The sequence below is a fragment of the Astatotilapia calliptera genome, chromosome 4 (genome assembly GCF_900246225.1).
Source record: "Astatotilapia calliptera chromosome 4, fAstCal1.2, whole genome shotgun sequence".
NCBI lineage: Eukaryota > Metazoa > Chordata > Actinopteri > Cichliformes > Cichlidae > Astatotilapia > Astatotilapia calliptera.
In genome coordinates this window covers 11,609,233-11,630,742 of record NC_039305.1, presented here as the reverse complement: position 1 = coordinate 11,630,742, position 21,510 = coordinate 11,609,233, and the positions used below count along the sequence as shown (strand labels likewise).

Here is a 21,510-nt window from a genome sequence, read left to right as displayed (position 1 = left end):
TATGGTTGTGGTTGAAAGATTGTTGTTGTGGTTGAAAGATTGGCTGTGCAGTATTGTATTGAATTCTTTGTATTTTACTTCCAAGGATCCAGATTTACTTCTAATTTGTAGAAGGTTAGTCATGGGAAATATTTCTTCAGGCTTTTAGGGTTCATTTCATTTATTTTCAGCCCAGTCCTTCTATATGACAGGATCTTAAATTAAATCTTTCTTTTACTTTCTCCCCCATTTTTTCTTTAATTGAATCTCTGACACAGACAATTGATAACACAGTTTGACAGGCATAAAATGTGTTTTTACACTAACAAACAGCTATTGTGCAAAAACATGGAATATTTTGCCATGGTGTGCAGTAAATGGTAAATGGACTGGTTGCTCACATTTATACACCAATGAACGCATCAAAGAGCAACTTTGGCTACAGTTTGGCATGCAGACTGCCAAAGATCAGACCACCAACCGTCCAGTCAGGAAGTTCTGCCTCCAACAGTCACCCTGCTACCTTAAAACATCTGAGGAAAGTGGCAGGCCTAAAAAAAAAACTATCTAAAGCAGATGAACAATGGAAGTCAAGAAGGGAGAGAAGACTGAGGTATACAAAAATACACAAAACTGCACTGAAAATCAGCAGCAGCAGGTCTTATGGAGCGATGAACCCAAATTTGTCATTTTTGTGCAAGTTGTCATTATTGTGTACAGAGGAGGTCAGGAGAGAGGTTTAGTAGTGAGTATCAGCTATCTGTAAAACATGGTGGAGGCTCTGTCATGATTTGGGGCTACATTTTAGCAAGTAACGGCGTTACTAACGGCATTACTTTTTTCAGTAACGAGTAATCTAACTAATTACTATTTCTATCATTACAACGCCGTTACCGTTACTAACAAGAAAATGCTGTGTGGTCGCGTTACTATTTTTCAACAAACAGAAGGTTGAAGCTGTCTTCAGCTTACTGCATCTTATATCAGTTGCACGGAAGTAGCTTCTGGCACAACACCTGGAGCCAATGAGTGCTGCTGTTTGACTGAGGGAGAATAAAGTAGTCGTGGTAAGGCAATCACATGACCACTTAAAGACAAAGCAACAAGGTGATAGATACCAGTTTATAAATTGTGTTGATAGGCCACGCAAAACCAGAGTCATGATAAACAATACATACGCGTGTTTTTTCCTGAATAGTTTCATCACGTTTACTGTCTAAGGAAAAGCGCAAGCAAGCACTCTCTGCTTATGACCAAAAAAACCCCCAAAAACCAAAACAAAAAACAGTCCTTTCGTGTTGGTGGAAAAATGCACCATGTCGACCAATCAAAAATGATATGACAACATGACATTTAGTTGTTTAGGAAGAGGGGGAAGGTTTAGGAGTGATGGCGAGAAATACAGAGCAGAAAAAGAAAGAGACTGAGTTTTGAGATGTGAGAGATGTGTGACGTTTAGCGTGTTTGGAGCGTGTAGTTAATGTGTTGTCTTGTGTAGTTAGTGTGTAGTGTTGTGGATAGTTTTGTGTTGTGTGTCAGAACAATGAGGCGACTGCTGTCTCCAGGTAGAAAACAGGAGTGATACACCTGCTGTCAGACCCGCAGGTATCAGGCTGTGCTGTTCTCCTTTATAGTGGACAGAAATTTTTGGAGTGGCACAAATAATTTGTGTGGCATCTTATTGAATGCAGTTTGAAATGGTTATAAAAAATGGTAAAAGGTAAATGGCTGCAAATAACTTTGTTGTTTGTAAAACTTGAACAATTTATATTTGTATTTAAAGTTATGAAATATGATTCATTAAACATGTTTGTGGTTGTTACAGTAAAAAATATAACTTTTTTCTACTCAAATCTTATGTTTTTTGTCTGATTTTAGATCAATTGTGTTAATACAGTATGTCAAAATGAAAACATAACTGTAAATTCAGACATGGGAGGTTGTGCTGATGATACCAAACAAGGCAAAGTAAATAGTTTTTAAAGGTGAAATGTAGAGGAAACATCAAAAGTAGTTAAAAATAGCCAATTATACCCTGGACCCCAGAGGGTTAAACATTTTTTTTTAAAGTAATGCAATAGTTACTTTTCAAATAATTAATTACTTTAGAATCTTGTAACTCAGTTACTAACTCAGTTACTTTTTTGAAGAAGTAACTAGTAACTATAATTAATTACTTTTTCAAAGTAACTTTCCCAACACTGGTGCTGTCAGGGATCTTCTCAAAACTGATGGAATTACAGAAAAGTGCCATCAGAGTTTTAATCCAGCAGATAAAAAACTATCTGGAAAGTCTCAGATTAGCAACCACTTCATTTTTTTAGCATGATTGCAAACACACTGTCAGTGCAGTAAAGGCACTCATGGATAGAAAACTACACAATTAAACACTATAAGTCACAGGTTGGCCTCCCCAGAGCCCAGACCTCAACATTATTGAAGCAGCATGGGATCACGATGACAGAAAATGGATTAAAAGGCAGCCAGCGCCAAAAAAAGAGCTTTGAATGTCCTTCGTGTAGCCTGGGATGTTTTTTCATTTCCACTTAAAATGGAAGAAATTACAAGAAAGAGAGTTCAGGACATACATAATGTTGATTTTCAAGTTCATTAGAATTGTACAAACTCTGTTTTTGCCTAATATATTGTATTTCCTTGGATGTTTTCATATTTCAGTAAGTCACTAAATAAAGAAATTAGTGGTGACTCAAGAAGGTGATGAAGTACTGTAGGTGTGAATGTGAGCATGGACTAATTACAACTTGGATAAGTTGCAGCTGTAAAATGGATAAGCAGCTAAGAAAATGCATCGATGGACTGATCCACATTTTTAGTTTACAGAGATTTAGCAGATTTTTAAAAAAAATTATGGAAAATACAAGATAATCCATTATTATTTGGGACCACACTCCTATATTGACATTTTTCCTTTTCTTAAAAAGTTTATCCAAATATGAACACACATTTTCTCTCTTTTTTTAACAAAAATAAAAAAAAACAGTAAAAATGAAAGAGCTCTGAAAACCTCCATAAAAATGACCACTACTGGAAGGCTTTTGAAATGAAGCAATGAGTGATATGTGATGCAGTTATAATCTAGCTTTTGGTGCTCATTGCAAATGTGCAAAGCTTTTACCTAGACAATAAGGATTAACCTGCTAATCTAAAAGTCAGTTTAGATCCATATCGTGAACTTTTTGTGCCGTTTACTTGCACAGCAGATGCATCAAAGGTTATGAAATAAAAGAACTGAGTCAGAAAAAACAAGGGTGACATATATTTGTTTACCTGTAACCCTATGAATGCACTAATGCACCATCTGAACATCAATGATTTCAAGGTTTTGTCTCACGGTAGGCTTTAACGTCTACTTTTTACAGTATGTAAAAAAAATGAAAGAAGCATAAAAAGTGGAGAAATATTAAAACAGTGCTTGTATGTTTTCCAGGTAACATTCAGTTTTCAGTTAAAAAAAGGGAGTCTCCATTTCCATCAGGCTGATGGTCGTTTGCGCTATAGAAAATTAGAGATTTTGAATATTAGATGGGAAATTACAATAGGTGCTTTTGGCCATTCAAAGCCTAATAACTAATGAATAAGGTAGACGAATAATTCATAATAGAAATAACAGCTTGAGCATCAGCAGATGGATGAATAGCTTAAAGTATCAATTTAAAAAAGCTGATGAACTTTTCAGAGGCGAAGCAGTAGTACTTTAATCTTTACAGCAGGTGGCAGGATACCTCCAACGAACAAAAGCTTTAATAACGAAAGGAATCAAATGACCTATACAGCTTTGGATTAACAAATGAAATATCATGATATTTCATAAAGCCCTTATGCCAGTGGGGCAAAGACTAGACTTATATCACGCTTTCAGATTGTTTTATTGAGTGGTCTGGCAGACAATCAAGCAGCAGTCAATATTATGGAAATTAAATTAGCTGTATAGTGAGGAAGTCGTGTGCCCATTAAGGCGTAAGGCTCAGTGCAATAAAAATGCCATTAAAAAGTCATCACAACAAAGGATATAAGATTACTTTCTACAAGGACACACTACACATCATTATTATGGAATGTATTTATACCCTCGTTTTGTTTGGTTTTGGTTTGTTGTTTTGATTGTGTAAAATTTCTGAACAACAAACTCTTAAAAAAACAACAACAACAACCCACATGTCCTCTGAACTCCAGAAGTTGTATGTGGGACACGTCCTGACACTGGCGAGGCAGTTTAAGGCATGGACATGTACCCGGTCATGAGGTCAAATGGATCGAACTTGTTAGCAAGCTCCAGTCTGATCGTTACATATTGATTTTCTAAGGTTTTTTTTCCTTGCCCCAACAAAATGCGTAAAGTCAAACCCACTACCACATACCGGAAATAACCAACTTAAACGCATCAGCACTACTCGACTTGGGATAGGAGGAGCAGTCACGGGGTTTATTTTGAAGTTCCATTAATGTGCGCTGCTGCATACATGTTTCGCTCGGGACGTTTCAAAGTAGTCTGTAGAGCACGCTCCAGCGGTAGAAGTTTGTTGTGACTCGGTTTAGTCGGATGCTTGTTTTCCTCTGTCTGGTTTTCTCCTGCCTTGCTTCGCCCCCCCCTCTCTCTTGCCTTTGGATGACCGACGTAACCTCACCTCGCGGCCGGTTGCTTGACCAGGGTCTCCTGCTGTCAAACTTTAGTTGACATGATTTGGCGCACCGACGACGGATGGACTTAAAGTTTTTGGGATTTTCATCGTTTGCCAGCCACTACAAACGTAAAGGACTTACTGGAACCACATTCGAACAAGTTGTCATTAACTTTTAACCAGCCAGAGACATGCAGAAGTTAAATTCCACCGGTACTCACAGCAGCATGCTCCCCCAGGATGAGGAGCTCCAGCGGCGGTTAGCTGACAGCGGAGGATCCGGGGAAGGGAGGGAGAACGGAGCTGGGAAACAATTCCTCACCCAACCTGAGGTGGAAAGCTCGTTTTGCACCAAGAGGAAGATGCTTGTTTGTTTGGATGTGTTGTGCCTTTGTATTGGTAAGAATTTGTGTTACTATTTCACTTAACAAGTGTACTATTTTAAATCTTTAAATACCTAGATCAGTGTTTTAATGACTCTTGAATTCTGTATTTGCTTTTTCCCTAATGTCATAAACAAAGTTGGTTTCAGACAAGGGGCAAAAAAGCACAAACTATCCAACGCTGGATTGGGATTTGTTAAAGTTAACGAAGCTGCAAAGCATTTTTCCAGAAGTCAAGTGGAAACTGCTCAGACTGGAGCAGAAAACTTCAGCTCGGTCCCCTCTACATGCACGTGGGGGCAGGAGGGAGGGAAGAACCGGGGAAAATGTGGGTGGGGGCTCAGCTGGCAGCAGCTGAGTTGTCCCGGGAATTCATCAGTTCCCATGGTAACTCTCAAATTTCCCGGGAGAAGAACGTGGGAATAAGGATAAAAACGTGCCCCGTGCGTATGATCTGGTGCTGAATTACCTCTATGCAGAGCTCTTTAGCCTCTCTCAGGGTTAGCTTACTGTTTGTAGCCAATAATTCACCACAGTGTGCACAGAAGCCTTGCTTATATAACTAGCAAGCTTCACATCAAGAAACAAAAACTGCCAAGGCCACAATCAACACAGAAATGAGAGCCAACGGAGATACTAATCACAACCCAAAAAAGTTAACTTATTATGGAGAAAAACAAACTGGCAGTAGATTCATATCAAATAAACGATAAAAGCAGTAATAGTCACTAACTCAGGCTATAACGTGATTGTCCAGATTGCTTTCATTCAGTAAAAGGGAAACAAATTGTCATTCTGTTCTTCCAAGTGCTTTAAGATTGGTCGAATACTCTCTCAGTGTATTCTTAAAATCTACTTATTATGGCCAGCGTGAGATTGAACTTGCAATGCAGCAGAACAAACAGAACCTCAAACACTCAAGTTGAAGAGTTATAATTGTTCAGAATCAAAGTAAAAGGTTGTTATGCATGTTGACATGTGCTTTAGGCCTGATTTTAGTGCCACCTTTTTAAAGATAGTAGAACCGAATCACATGTTTTTTCTTCTAATGATGCAATGAACCATATCTAAGGACTTTAATGCTTCTGTGTTGTTTTCAGGGCCAGTGCTAAGCCACAAAGGGTATAGGGAATATAGAAAAGTTAAAGGAAGAAAAAAAAGAGTTCTACTTCTACCTGAAATTTGTAAAATACCTCAGAAAGGTATTTTTGCTTGTAATTGTTTCATTAACTGTACTTCAGCCCCTTTCTATTAGTAGAAATCCTCCTAAAATTTGTACACAGAGTTTGTTTGTTTGTGTAATAATACATAATTCATAAATTCCATGCCGTCATCTCACATGACTGCGAAAGGGACGGGAGCACCAGTGTTGTGTGAATTAGTGTTTCAGCTGCAACTGAAGCCAGAACCCGTCTAGGCAGACCGACAGGTCTCAGGCTTGGCCGTTAAATCTTAGGAAGTAGCCTGGCAAACTCGATGACAGGTCGAGGTAGTCACTTTTCTATTCTGTACTATGTTATTCTTAACCCCTGCAGGTATACTATTAGCTGTTTAGTTTGTGCACTTTTCTGCAGCTTTGTTCTGGGTTTAGGAAGTGGCTAGCAACTGAGCATCAGTCAGGAAAGTATAGGAAATGGGCTCTCTCAGTTCTTCCCCTAAGACATAAACCAAGCACGCCACTAGCTTTCTCAAAAAACTGTGTGCTCTGACCCTTCTTAGCCCCGGTCTGAACCGATAACAGTTCTGAGCCTGTGTTGCTGGGCATCAAGCTGAACACAGCTGAGCGGATTTATAAAGTTTGTTGGACTAAAACGTTCAAGTCAAAGCTCAGCAATCTTTAAAGTCCCAGTTTGATTTGATTCTTTGATATGTTCCTGGTACACTTTGGCAGCAAACGTGTCTGAGAACATACTGTTACACGTTTTCAAATAATGACTTGCAGTAATAATGCAAAGGCACAAGGTATTAGAGTTTGTGATTAAAGAGATTTATCTTACTGATTTTGAGAAGTAGAGTCTTTTTTTTTTTTCAGTTTTATTAAGCACAGTGAGACCACAACACTAGCTATTATATGTCACAGATAACAATCAAATGTCCTGAAATAAGATGTAATTTACAGTACAAGGCATTATTTCCCCTTATTGTTGCATACAGTGCTGTATGGGCTATTGGATTACTCCATCCTGACTGTATCTGTCTCGCAGAAGCCCGACATTGACTCATCTATGGGCATTTGGCATTGAATGTCATCAATTGTTGGAAATGAATTGGACCCTTCATTTCTCTTGACCCTCATATGTCTGACTAATCAAAATTTCCCTTAAAAGTGCCTTTATCAGATTCCCTCAGACAGTTGACCCACCAGCGTTATTCATCCTTTAAAGGGGCTCATTCACAACTGTAAAAGTGGAATTTGGCCCTGAAGCACCGCCACTCTTTATGCAATCAGCTGAAGAGGGATTCTGCAATGTTCTGAGGTTATCGCTGTCTCTTTAGGGCTTAATTCACATTTGAAGTGGCGACGTGAAACTAGTATGTTGTGGTGTTGAATGAGCTTTAATCTGTCTGTGGAATGTGGTGACATTGAACTCATTAACTGAGGCTTTGGCTGAGTTTACCTGACCTGATTCTTTCTCAACACCAGGCTTGTCTAATATTGTTGTACTTTGCGTATCATAGTGTTGATTATGGGGGTGTTCGGGCATGCACATGATGCCTGACAGAGATGGATTGTTTTGGTTAAGCTCAGTGCCAGTAAGTTCCATGTGATTTGCAAACTGCAATTTGTTTTCAAGTCTTTGCCTGTGTGCTAAAGTGTGTGCATGCATTATTGCTGGGACTGGGACTCAAAGAGAGATGACAATATTTTTCACCCTGTGGCTGCATGTACTATGTAGAGCCCAGCCACGCACATGTCAGGAGGTTTGAGGTTTTTGTCATATCTGACGAGCGTGCAGGGACAAGACTTCTAGACTATGCTGCTATTTCCCTCCTGCGCAGGTGGCCCTGACTCTATCATCGCCATAATAAAGTAACTCTCTTTAAGGGTAACTGAATGAAAACAGCACTTGAGTAGCCTGCTGCACAACAAAAGCTCATACAATATAAGTGAAACATAAAGAATGTTATGAGGCACGACTTTTCTCTAGAGGTTAATTACAGAGCTATGCCATTTTCACACATGCCTGAAATGCAAAAGATCATAGCCGTGGTTAAAATGATACAGTTTACATGGATTGTGTTTTTGTGTACAATAGAAAGAGAAAGCTGGAAACAGTTGATTGCTGTTGTATGTGTGTCAAGACATGAAGCAGCTTGCCAGAACAAGATGACTGGTATCTACTTAAGTGATCTGAATACTGAAAGGCCTGCCTCTTTCTACCCTACATCCGCTTATATCCTCTTCTCTTTTTATTATCTTTTCTTCAGCCGAGCTCTACTTTGGGACCAAAGGTGTCCCACTGATGTAGTGAGGCGTGTGAGTGTGTTTTACGTCTCCATGTGTTTTGGGCGGGTGTCAGATTTTTGTTAGAGGATTTTGGGTTATACTTATTTGGCAGAGAAAGCTGCCAAGTGAGTCAGGCAGCAAAAGGCTGACATGTCAGAGCGTGCAGTTGTGTATAGGCTCCGAAATATTAAGTTGTGTGCGTATGTGTAAAAGTGTGGGTGTGGGTGTTTTGTATGTGTATGAGTCATCGCTGTTAACTACCCTACTACAGCTGCCATGTGCTTGCTGTTTGTTGACAAATTTGCCGGTCTTGTTTTGCTGTGCGTCTTAGGCCCTGACTCTCTGAAGTTAAGGAAAACATTGGCGTCAGTCTGCGGCTGACAGATGGAGCACCATTAAAAATGGCTCAGTCAAATCATTAGCTAGTGGAAGAACTGATTTCGCTTTCTGTCCCCTCTTAGTCTATTAATGCATCTCCTTCCCGTTTGACAGTGCTGCAGAGTTACAGGAATCCATTAAGTGCGCTGTTGCTCAGACAGACCACATGGGCCTATTCACTTCACTTCTCGGTACATCTTCCTTCACCCATTAGCACGCTGGAATCGACTAAGTCCCACGTATCTATAGGCTGAGGGGCAAGTAAGAACTTGAATGAAGGAAAAGCCCCAAGGGTGGAGAGGGGAGTAAGATCCGGAAAGACTGAGGAGGCAGAATCTACAGTAGGGGTCAGGGGTCAAACCCTTGGTTGCTCGAGGGATCCTATACACAGCTGTCTGTTTATGTCTCAATGAGGAAGTAGTACTCAGAACCAGATAGGAAATGTTCAGACAGCAGATAGCTTCAAATGTACTTTTAATGAGACAGCTGTAATCTTCTCCTAGATGACGATTCCATAAGTGCCCAGGGTGGTCCATAGGTATTAGCTATAATGAGCGAATAAAGATGTGTGTATCGCTCTAATCCTCAGCGCTCATTAGCTCCAATGGGCCTGGAGAGGATACCAGAAGACTGTCTACCTGACTCCGAATACAGGCTGTAACTCCGCCTTTTCGTCTGTTAGAACTAACGATTTGTCTTCTGTCTGTCTCCCTATAAGAAAACTTAGACATTCCCTCTTGGCGCCATTGCATAGTTACCCATCATCGGGTACATTTTATCAGTGTGTCTCATCTCACCTGCTGGAGACCATCCTCCCTTAATCATCTCAAGCTCTGACTGTCCTAACAGCACATTCCCCTGCAAATCCGAACACTCTGACAAAACAGCCCTGCAGGTTTGAACTTTTTCCATCCATAGAGTGCCACCGCAATCATGCTGTACCATGCTAAATACCTCTCCAGCAGTCTAACCCAAAATCCTGTGTCATTTTCACATTGCAGACTGGCAGCTCTCATCTCACAATGCACGCCCTTACCTTCATGCCACAAAAACCACTGGGGAACTCTTTAAAGTTTCCAAGATATGCACCACAGTGGCGGGTTCTTTATGTTCTTACTGAATCAGACAGACAGACAGACTGCTTCAAACTTCCCCGCTCCGGCCCTGAACTCCAGAGTCAGGCTCCAGGAAGCAAGGCACTGAAGTGTGGCAAGAACAGAAGCAACTGTGGGAAGCATGTCTCTACTGGCTAGTGGCAACAGTAACAGTGGAAAGGGCAGGCAAGAAATCTCCTGGTGCACTGTTAGGAGTTGAAAAAGCTAAGTTTTTAAGCGTCATTGTGTTTTATTTTTCATGGTCATGGAGACGTAGGGTTTGCATTTGCTCTGTGTTGAGTTATTAATGTAGTGCATTAAACCTCCATAAATATTAACATTTTTGGCCAGCGAGGTACTTTGAGCGGTCGACTGTTTCTTTCTGGGGCCCCTGTTTTTGCCTACATTAATGAGTTGGGTATGGGCTGATAAATGAAGCAGTGGGTGTACTTAAACAGTGTGTGTGTGTGGAGTCCAGCTGCAGCAGATGTTGATGATAGCAGATGGTTAACAAAACTCTGTTGCGGCTTCTCAGCCCGCCTTTGTTCTTCACTTAAAAATCCCTCGTCGACGCCATCAGGGCAGACAAAACAGACCCATCTCCCAAAACAATCCAGCCAATTATGGGAAAGTAAAAGAGTGTGTGTGGGTGTGTGTGTGTCAGTAAGGAGGCTAACACTTACTCTTCCCCCATTCCTCCCTTACCTGGATTGGGCCACCAAGGAAGAACAGGATGTACCTGTCATACACACACTGCACTTTAATTGAGTTTTTTGCCATCCGCGGTTGCCAATAATAATCACAGCCTTGGTGCGAATGAATTCACCTGCTGACTTACCTGCCCTACAGTACAACTGCCTGTGTGTGTTTGTTCTTTTGTGTGATAGAGAATTATGCAGTGAGGCGCACAGACTCTCTCTGGACTAACTTTTAAAACAGTCTTTTGTTTCAGGTACAAATTCTCAACTCTGCCTGTAATGATCTCAAACTGAGAAGGGATTAGATGAAATAACAGATCTTATGAAGACGGCTTCAGTCATTATTGCACAAATAATTGCAAAAACCCACCCAGTCCATCTGCAGACTGCCATTTATGAGCGTACTAGGAATGCCGTCACGCTGCTTCCTTGTAATGTTGTTACTGGGGATTATGAACCTCGCAGAGATTCAAATTCCAACACTGCGCGATACAGTTCACTGGCTTATTATTTTTGAAAGGTTGACTTGAAGGTAAATAAGCACCTTAAAATTTAGTTGTGATCTCCTGGCACATGCAAGCTGGTGAAGAGCTCAGTGTGGGTGGACCACCCGTGAAGGGTGCTGCACAGGCCACGCTCATCCCGGTCCCAGGTCCTGCAGGCCACATGGCTCTGTGTTGACAGGTCACTAACAGTCTGTCCTCTAGCTTTATCAAAGGGCAAAAGTAGAAAGAGGCCTGTGCAGTCAAATATTATTGAGTGTGATGGAAACAGATGACCATTACTGTGGCTTGGAGATAGCTTTAGGATATGTCATGCTAATCCATGAGTATACACAGGCTGTTTTTTAGTGATAGAAGCAGCAGCATCCATACGAGTGAATTTAGCTCTGTGATAGTGATTGTGGTGTCTGCATTAATGGCTGTGTTTTGGATCGTTAGGGGGTTTTTCTGTGGTTCATGGCTCTGGCATGGTTGGTTAATTTTTTCCAGGTGTTTTTTTTTTTTTTTTTTTTTTTTTTTTGCGGTGTGTTTTGGTTGTCTTGTTAATCTATGCGGCTGTGGATTTGGTTTGTCTGCATCTCAGTGAGGTTTTTTTTTTTTTTTTTATGTGTATGTGTGTCGGGGGGTATTCTGCCTGTTGAGGCGGGGTCGTGTTTACAGAGCGGGTCCCATCAGAGCCCAGATCTCTGACCCTCACATTCCAGAACCACCACTAATCGCCTCCGTCTGCTGTTCTTTAAAGAGGAACCTTTGCTGCATGTCTCTTGGCTCCATCTTTCCAGTTTTTCTCACCCCAGTTTTACTGCCCCCCCCCCCCCCCCCCCCACACACACACACACACACACACACACATCCACACACCCATTTGTCAATTCTCCGCCCTTGTGGCCATGCATCGCAGCCTAGCTTTCAGTCCAACAATGAATTGATCAGTAGATGTTGAGCAACATGACTTGAAAGTATGTCGATGAATTCCTACCATCTGCCCTCTTTTCTTTGCACTCCTCCTTAAACCACTTTTTTCATTTGCTGTTTTTTTTATTTCTTTATTTTGTTGCTTTTGGTTGTTGTTGTTCCCCTCTCACAGTGAGCTCATTCTGGGCTGTGGTCATAGATGTGTAAATTAGAACCAGAACAGTTTCTCAGAGAGAGGCACATATCCCCTCTTTTCCTCCCTTCCTCTTTCCCCTTCTTCTTTCTATCCTTTTGACTATTTGAAAGCATTCCTGCTTTGAATGTTAGGCCCAGTGAGCAGCACATTTTGGCTCTTGGAGCCAGCCCACTCCTCTGCCTCCTTTTGTGTGCTCTTGCAGGCCTTCCTGGTCTGGCTCTCTTTTGAGCATGTCTTGGCCAGGTGCAGAGGTTGGCTCACAGCTGCCTGACAGATGAAGTGAGAGTCTGTGGAGTGTTTTTCAGTCATGTTGTGAAAACATTTTGAATGTAGTTGTAAAGCATAGAGGTTGACTGTGACATAGGAGCTTGTAATTTCTTTAGGATTGTTCACAAACTAAATAACTAATGTGGTTTCAAGTATGTTTGCTCAGTTTTTCTCTTGTGATATTATCAAGGAGCTTTTTAAACCACTAAACCACTTTTGTCATGTTTAGTGATTATTGCATGCAAAAATGGGGAAGCATTACAAGCCGTCTCTGACTGACGTGACACTTCCTTCGCCTTTAAAAAGTCTTACAGTATAAGTGTTTGGACTTTAATGGAGCTTCTCACCATTATCTCTGTGTCAATACAACAAAATACTGATTTCTGGAATCAGATGAGGGGCTTTTAATGGATTATATGGAAACCAGAAAGGGTCAAAAGAAGCCCCTGTTCAACACAAAATAGTACTTGTTGTTGTTTTAAGTATTTGTTTCATTATTAAATGCTAAAATGTATCATCAGTGTTTGATTACCCCCAAACACAGCATGTCTCTCTCAGTTTAAAAGTCCTTATAAAATGTCATCAGCGTTTTATTTTAGTGGATTGTTGTTGTTGTTGTTATGTTGGGGCTTTTGCATAACACTTATTTGAAAGGAGCTGACTGTACTGGAGAAAAAAATCTGGGTGTGGAATCAAATACCTCACGTCTCCACTTGGGTATGACATGCATAGGGGTATTATGATCAAGTGATTCAAAAAGATGCATTTCATGCAGGTAACACAAAGGCAAACATGAACTCTCATTGAGGTTATTTATTTATCTACCAATTAGCACAAAAGCAAACACAGGTACTCCATTGATCTTAGCTAATGTAAACTCTCACTAGGATAACCACAAGATAGATAGATAGATAGAGAAGAAGAAGGAGATGTTCTAATAGATTATTTTACTAGCAAAACATGTTATATGAGGCACATCAGTGAGCTGAATTTCCATATGAAGAATCTGTACATGTGTTATCTGGATGGGATGAGTGAGAGATTGGGGTCAGATGTGAGGCGTTTGCTCTGTGTGCTGGCGTCACAGGCTCTGCTATCTGTCTACAGGATGTTTCCCTCTCTCCTTCCCTGCCGTAACATCTCATGAAATACATGGACGCGAGCTTGTTTTTAGTCTTTGTTTTGTCTTTCTGGGAGGGCAGCTTGACTTTGACTGCAGAGTTTTTTTTTTTAACACACACACATTTGACCTATGTCTTACTGTATCCCAGCCTTAATCACATCTCCCGTGCCTATCAGTAAGTTCAGTAAGGTTGAATGAACAGCATGGGAGTTTAGTTGACTCTGTGTTTGGTTAAAGCTGATACGGAGCCAGTTTTGGCAGATCTCAAAGTGGACAAACTGTAGCTACCTGCTGTTCATCAAATACTCATTTCCCACTCTTTTCTTTCAAAATTTGGTGATTTATCATGATTAAAGGAATGTTTTCAGACCCTTGTTTATGTGTTTGAGTGAGAATCCTTCTGGCCTGGTTTTAAATGTGTATCCTGTGTTCTTTTCAGTCACGTAGTCTGAGAGATTCTCTGGCAGGAGCAGTGTTTTGGCCTGGGAGCGTTCCAACCAACGAGCAGGCCTGGGATGATAGGGAAAGGCACAGAGGTTAATGATTAGTCCCATGTCCTCGCTGCATTCCATGGGGTGACAAGGGGACATGGGATAAGGGACAGAGAAATGGAGCATGCTGGGACTTTAGAGGGATATTGGCTATTAGTGTTAAGTACAATGCAGAACAAAAGCCGTGCAGCTCAGCCCTCGTTTGTGGAGCTACAATCACCACCTTCCAATTCGTCATTAAAAACTGGTTAAAACGCTAATTTTCCCCAGTGAACTTTGATCATGAGACTGCGTGGTGATGTTTACCTAAGCAAACCAGACCTTGGCCACTTTCACCTGATAGCGTAAATTCTTATAATTAGTGACCAGGCAGTAAACATAATGTGAGACAGCTGTTAATATAAGTTAAGATGGATTAAACTGTGAGTCACTGCTTTTGGCTTGAAGAAAACATACTTGTTTAACAATACACAGTGACTTTATTGTGTTCTTTGAGCACACTGATGTTTTTGTGTAACATGCTCTCAATAACTTCTTCCTCCTTCCTCATCTGAATTCTCCACTGTCATGCTGCCTCCATTTTTTCACATCTTTTCATGTCTGTCAGCCTTCTCCTTCTCCCTGCTCCCATGTTGAAAGCAGCTATGTGTGGAATTCCCTGATCCCCAGGAATCTGGAACTCATATCACCAAATGACTGACGCTTTAATGCTACCCCCCTTTATTATGTTAGGCCATTTTCATATGAGTAGACAGTACCGTTGTCCATGTATCGCGCTGTCTCTTTTATTTGTCATCGTTGTTACACAGACCACATCATAGATATTCATCAAGCCATCTTTTGTTTTGTTTTTTTGTCTGCCTCCACTCCCTTTTCCCCCCCCGACCCCCACAGCCTCCATCCCATTTTTTGCATGCGAGATGAAGTTTGTGACTCCCTACAAACGAGGCTTTTTCTGCGGAGACCCCAGCATCACTTATCCCAACATAACGACCGAGGCCATCCCCGACAGCCTGCTCATCGCTGGTGGCATCGCCATCACTGGTGTAGCGGTAAGACAGTAATTGATGTTATGTGTAAGGACAGTGAGTTAAAGCTATCATCATCTTCTTATAGTGTAAATGTGCTTGTGTTTGCTTAAAAGTAAAACAAACATACTTTCACAGTATTTGTTCAGCCGGGCAGTATGGCAAGTTAAAAGTTGTCTCCTGTCTTTGTTTCTTTCAGATCGCTGTAGGTGAATGCTATCGTGTGCGTTTCCGAGGTGTGCACTCACGAGCTTTTGTTAGAAACTGCTATGTGTCATGCCTGTACAAGGAACTGGGAAGCTTCCTGTTTGGCTGTTGTATTGGTCAGTCTCTCACCAACATGGCCAAGCTAAGCGTAGGTCGCCTGAGACCCAACTTCCTGGATGTGTGCAACATCACATATGCATCCATTAACTGCAAGGAAGGCATCTATGTCCCTGCAGAGTCCATAGTCTGCAGTGCGGAGAAGAAGTTGGAGGAGGAGGCAAGGTGTGTGGTTTATGTGCAATTATCTGCTTTCTCAGGGTGCTGTATACAGAAACCCAAGTTAATGTGTAACATTTGGCTGCGTTTATGGATCTTCTCTTTCAGGAAGTCCTTCTTTTCCGGCCATGCTTCCTTCGCGATGTACACAATGCTTTATCTGGCAGTAAGTCACCTTTGCTTCACAAACAAACAAACACACCCAGTCTATCGGCGAACAAATCTGGAAAGTTGACCTCTACATACACCTGAGCTCATATTGTGTAATTACTGTATTCACCCCAGTGTTTATAGTATCAGAGGAAGATTACAGTTCTTGCTTTGTTTTCAGTTTTTAAAGACAACACCAGCCCCTAGAGGCCGAGAACAATGCTAATTGAACATGTGGAAAGACACACCAAGCCATGTGCTGTTAAATACATTCACGGTTCCCGATCTTTGAGAGAACCAATTCTCTACAGGCAGCCAGCTTCCAACCAAAAGGGCTGGTGAGACAGAAAGATAGGGAGGAGGAGGATTTGGAGTGGGGTAGAGAATGAGGGAGAATGTTTTCCACAGGGAACATGAATAGATGAAGAGACTCCGCAGACAGAGGAGGCCTTGTTGTGGGTCTCATTTAGTCGAGGGGGGAGAGCTGAATATGCCTGCTGAGAGATCGACAGGCTTCTTTCAGCAATAGACACCCTCTCAACCCTCCAAGCCTCCCTCCCCATCTCTTCATTTTTTTCTCACAGCACACTGCCCTGTAGTCATGGGCGCATTGTGAGAGAGAAGTGACAGTTAGAGGGAGACAAAAGCACATTATTGTCTATGAAACGTTCACATACTTCACATAACCATCATCGCTAGCTGCTAATTAATGGTTTTCAGGTGACATAAATATTTGTATTCATCTGAGATGAATGAAAATAATTTGTTGCTTTTCAAAACTCAAAGTGAGGAGAAAACCTTCTCTATTTGTACAGTGCTGTGTCTTATTTCTGTATATTTCAGTTATAAAGAGCCAGACTTGCAGGTTGTTATTTTTGTTTTGTCTTAAGCAGTAGTTTTCCAGACTCTCTGAAAGTCTTCTTTCATTTTCACTTCAGTCCATCTGTCTGGGACTAGAGGAAAGATTTTTTTGTTGTTGTTCGTCAGACCACTTACTGTAACACTGACCTATGAATTGTTCAAGCATAACACCTATCTTAGTCACAGTCTAGCAAATAACCAATTATAAATTATATTTTTAGGTACTTTGCTACTAACGGCCTGTGACAAAACACATAATTTCTTCCCATTTCTTTAACCGAATCTATGGAAAATATGTTCGAAAGGGATAAAATAACGGTTGCACCAACAAGGTGATTCTCAAAGAGCATTTAGCTCAAAAACTTTACATATCTGTGCATGGTGTACACTGTTTCCTTAAAATATTTGAGGAAACTAGATAAATGGAAGACAAAATACGAAGTTTCAAGCCTAAAAAAACTAAAAGAAATCTACAGCAGATGAGCAGTATTTGAAAGTCATGTCCTAAGAATAGGGGGGGGGGAAATCCAGCAAAGACCTGACACAGTACCTCAGAGACACAGCTGGCCCTGTCCACCTACTGTTTGCTGAAACCTTGTTAGAGATAGTCTCAGTGGAAGGTTTGCTTTCAAGAAGGAAACCGGGAAGAGAATGCTCCAGTATGCTAAATTAGACAAAAACGTCACGTCTTCAAGTCATTGTGAGTACATACAGAGAAGGTCAGGAGAGAAGTTCAACAGTGAGTGTCTACAGCTATCTGTAAAACATGGTGGAGGCTCTGTCATGGTTTGAGGCTGTATTTCAGCCAGTGGCGTTGGGGATCTTGTCAGCATTGATGGAAATATGAATGAAGAAAGTACGTCAGATTTTGACTCACCGCTGGATACTGTTTCTGAAGCATCTGATTGGCAGTCGTTTCATTTTTCAGCGTGACAATGCAGTGCAGTAAAACCATACCTGGATATAAAAATTCACAATGGAACACTGTCAGTCATAGACTGACCTCACAAGAGCAAATCAAAAAAATAATAATAAGAGAACAGAACAAAAGGCAGCCAGCAGCTACAGAAGAGCTTTGAATATCCTTGAAGATGCCTGGAGAACTATTCTTGAAGACTACTTAAAGAAATTACAGGGAAGCTTGCCCAAGAGAGTTCAGGCTATGTTCAAAAATAATAAAGAAAATATCAATTTATCTTTCAACAAATCACTACATCTATTTCTTCTTTACCTAGCAAAAGATAAAGAAATGAGGGGTGGCTCATAATTACTGCACAGTTTTTTTTACAAGTCCACAGCAAAATGTTCCTTTTTGAACCAAAAGAGAAAGAAAGGGATGAATATTGTGGGACTGACTGAGAGGAATGAAAGGGTAGCAAACTGAAAGGAAGAAGTGGCGTGACTAAAACAAAAACCTAGTGTTTTTTTTCTCCACACAAGCACGCACACACAGAAGTTGCTGCTTACAAATTATTTGACAGAGCTTAGACAACCTAGTGAGAATGTGTCAGACTTGCAGCTACACGCCACCATGACCTTGCCAGCTACTTGTGTGTACAGCAGGAATAGTGACACCTGTTCTCAGTTAAGATAGGAAAAGGAGAGACAGCGAGGATCGGCTTGCCAGCAGTAATGTAGACCACATGCTCCCCAGCGGCTGTTTGACTCAGACATACCTCCAGCCACCTCATAAAGCGAGCCCTGCATCTGCATTCAGCTCGACCTGTGACCCCATTTTCACGCACACAAACAGGACCTCTGTACTGTAGCGCTGATGCACGGGATGAGGATGAACAAAAGCAGGAAGTTGGGTTTAAAAAGTGCTAATGAAACCATGCCAAACTTCTCTTCCCCCCTCTGGGCAGCAGATTAAATGGATGTTCATGTTCCACTTAGTTTATAGAACTTCAGTCATTAGACATAACCATAAATTTATGTTTGTGGGGGCATACATTAGCACATAAGTGCCCATAGCCATATATTCACTTAGTAGTGAAAATAATAATGGTATTTATCTTCTTTTTTTGCAGTTCTACCTGCAGGCACGGCTGTCGTGGCGAGGAGCTCGGCTATTGCGCCCACTTATACAGTTCTTCTTAGTAATGATCGCTGTCTACACCGGATTGAGCCGCATCTCAGACTACCGTCACCATCCCACTGACGTCCTTACAGGCTTTATTCAAGGAGGGCTCACCGCATACTGGGTGGTATGTTAAAATTCACTGTTGTCTAAATAGCCTGAATACCAGTTATCCTTTTCCTCGCAGGGTTTGTTTCTCGCTGCTTTCTGCTGACTGTGTTAGCTCAAACACTATGCTTTCTCCCTCAATTTCCACTCTCTGTTTATAAACAGTGAGTGATTGACAGCATGTGTGGTCTGCGTGTCTTTCCTGACAATTGTTTTTTTTTTTGTCTGTGCCTGCAGGCCTTCTATATCTCCACCATGTTTAAGCCCTGCGCCCGCCCAGACGGGTCTCCCACTAGCATGTCCCTGGAGAGTCCACTGTCCAGCCAGCAAACTGTCTGTTAGCAGGTGCATGCAGTCATTTCAGGAATCGGAGGATCAGAGAAGTGAACTGCAGAAATACAGGGAGAGCAGTAGATAGCACAGGTGAGGAGCACAAAGAACTGAGGAACTAGTTTAGAAGAAAGGATATCATTCTAAGAAAATATTGAGAGTACAATCTAACCTGCTTATACTTTTGGTATATTGATATACACGCAAACATACAGTCATCTAACACATATAGACATAAGATAAATGCAACAAGACTACAAGTCAAACCCGTCCAGTGGAACAAACTTTGTGGTAATATTAGAAATATTTTTTTATATATGAAAAAAGATTAAAAGTGTTTATTTTTCAAGATAAGTTGTAGAAGCTGCTAAAGTTGAAAGCTAGTTTGTTTTCTTCTGGTATGGAGGGCTTTGGCAAGTGCGTTTGCTTAGCTTTCAAAGCCGAGCCAGTCACCCTTTGGTCACGGGTTAGAGATGAGAAAATACCAGCCTCGGTTTTTGGTTTTTGATTCCTTGCTCAGCTTGGAAAACATGAGCCAGCAGCTGTTAACTGAGACCATCGGACCTCAGATGTAAAGACAGCTCTGTGCAAAGTGACGGAACAAGCACAGGCTTCCTAACGATCTTTGCCTTCAGTCGCACGACGTGCCACTAACCTAAAAAGTCGACCCTACACCACTGTGACTACATGATAAAACACATGTAAGCAAAGGACAACAATGTTTGAGCTGTGATAGAATGCCATCTTTCTCTTTTGAGTAACCAAGTCAGTGACTGGGAGCAATCTGACCAGGTAATTTCTCTTCCCATTCACTGCCACTTTCCTGCTACTAACCACTTTGACTGTGTCTCAGAGGTGGAGGTTTTGACTGAATTTTGTAACCTCTGACCTTTTGTCCCTGGACTCCAAACTCTTGAGCTGCACCTTGATTTATGCCACTCAGACAGGAGCTGTGCAGCCGCGATCCCAGCGGTCCTCCTGTGCGTCTTTATTAATAGCACTTGAACATAGTGGAACCCTCTAATTATAATCAATATTATATATTTTATCACAAGTTTGAATAATCAGTGTTTATTTTTGTTAATGTCTGACTCATACACTATATTCTTTTCATGAAAAGATAATTATTCAAACTGAATGTAAATAGCAATTTCATTTTATAAACCACAGAACCACAGAATTTCAAGTATTAGTTCAAGTTTTGGACCGTTTTTACATGTTTATGTAAGTGTTTGTATTTACGTTTTTGTCGATCGGGTACAGAGAGTTGCTCTTGTACCTGTTGTAACTACTAGACTGAGCCACAGATGTTATCAGAAAGCTATATATATTTTTGTGTTCCCAGATATTTTTGTTTGTTTGATTTGTCTGTGAATGCCACAGCGGCAGAAATAACCACTGTACTCAAAAGAAAACCAAACCATTAAACCATCGAATGTTGAATGTTTCAAAGTTCTTCTGTCTTTTTTTCATGTTTAGCTTCGGCAGACTGAAAAGTGCCTAGCACACCTACACATACTGAACGTCAATGTATCAGTGTTTTTAAAAAAAAAAAAGCCATTTAGCCTTTTCCTCATATGGGCATTCATTATTTACGCGGGGGATACCAAACATGGTGTGGAGGTGAGGAAATCTTGAGCTAAAATAAAACAAACATTTAACAGAAAAAGTGATTTAACCATGTGGGGTTTTGAAGCTTCCACTCCAGTGCCCTCGTAGTTTCCTTCATCTCTCTCTCCTCCTTCACACCCTTCCTCGTTCTGCCCCTTCTCTGCACTCGGTCCTTTTCAAGTGCAGTGGAGCATGATGGGCTGTTTCAGGGGGTCATGCTACCATGGAGATGCTTAGCCAGATACAGGTCAGGGCGTCTGAGGCATTTTCTTTGATTTCTTTTTTCTCTCTCTCACTCACTCACTCACTCACTCACTCACTCACTCTCTCTCTCTCTTTCTCCAATGTACTTCGAGGCTTAGGGAGGGGAAAAAAGCAGCTCAGATGAGACAGAGAGGGCAAAAGAGAGAGAGAGAAGAAGCGAGAGCTTCAGTAATGTCTGTGTGCATAACGATAAGGTAAGGGGACGAGCAGGGAAAGTGGTCCAGTAATGAGGGGGAAGCGTAACGGAGCAGTTGGCAGAACAGATGGGCTGGTAGATTGGGGAGAGTAAGGGTAATGGTTGTGGGCATCAGGGTGGGAACAAATGTGATCCCGTTTTTCAGGCCTGTTTTGTTTTATAGGACTGTAACTGAGAAGCCTCGTTTTATTCCTGAGCAATACATATATGGCTGTGGTATTGTGACAGCTCCTTGTCTGTCTGCCTCACTACTTGTTATTGTCTAACGTTTAGGTGTGTGTGAC

General features: G+C 41.3%; 1 protein-coding gene across 1 annotated transcript; it reads left to right on the top strand.

Annotated features, from left to right (window-relative positions):
• Nucleotides 1-4,230: 4,230 nt before the first annotated feature.
• Nucleotides 4,231-20,607, top strand: ppap2d (phosphatidic acid phosphatase type 2D). Its single transcript, XM_026164693.1, has 6 exons — nucleotides 4,231-5,018; nucleotides 15,010-15,167; nucleotides 15,343-15,632; nucleotides 15,735-15,792; nucleotides 18,668-18,844; nucleotides 19,063-20,607. The coding sequence occupies exons 1-6, from the start codon at nucleotides 4,811-4,813 to the stop codon at nucleotides 19,165-19,167; spliced, it is 996 nt and encodes a 331-aa protein (XP_026020478.1). The 5' UTR covers nucleotides 4,231-4,810; the 3' UTR covers nucleotides 19,168-20,607.
• The last annotated feature ends 903 nt before the right edge of the window (nucleotides 20,608-21,510 follow it).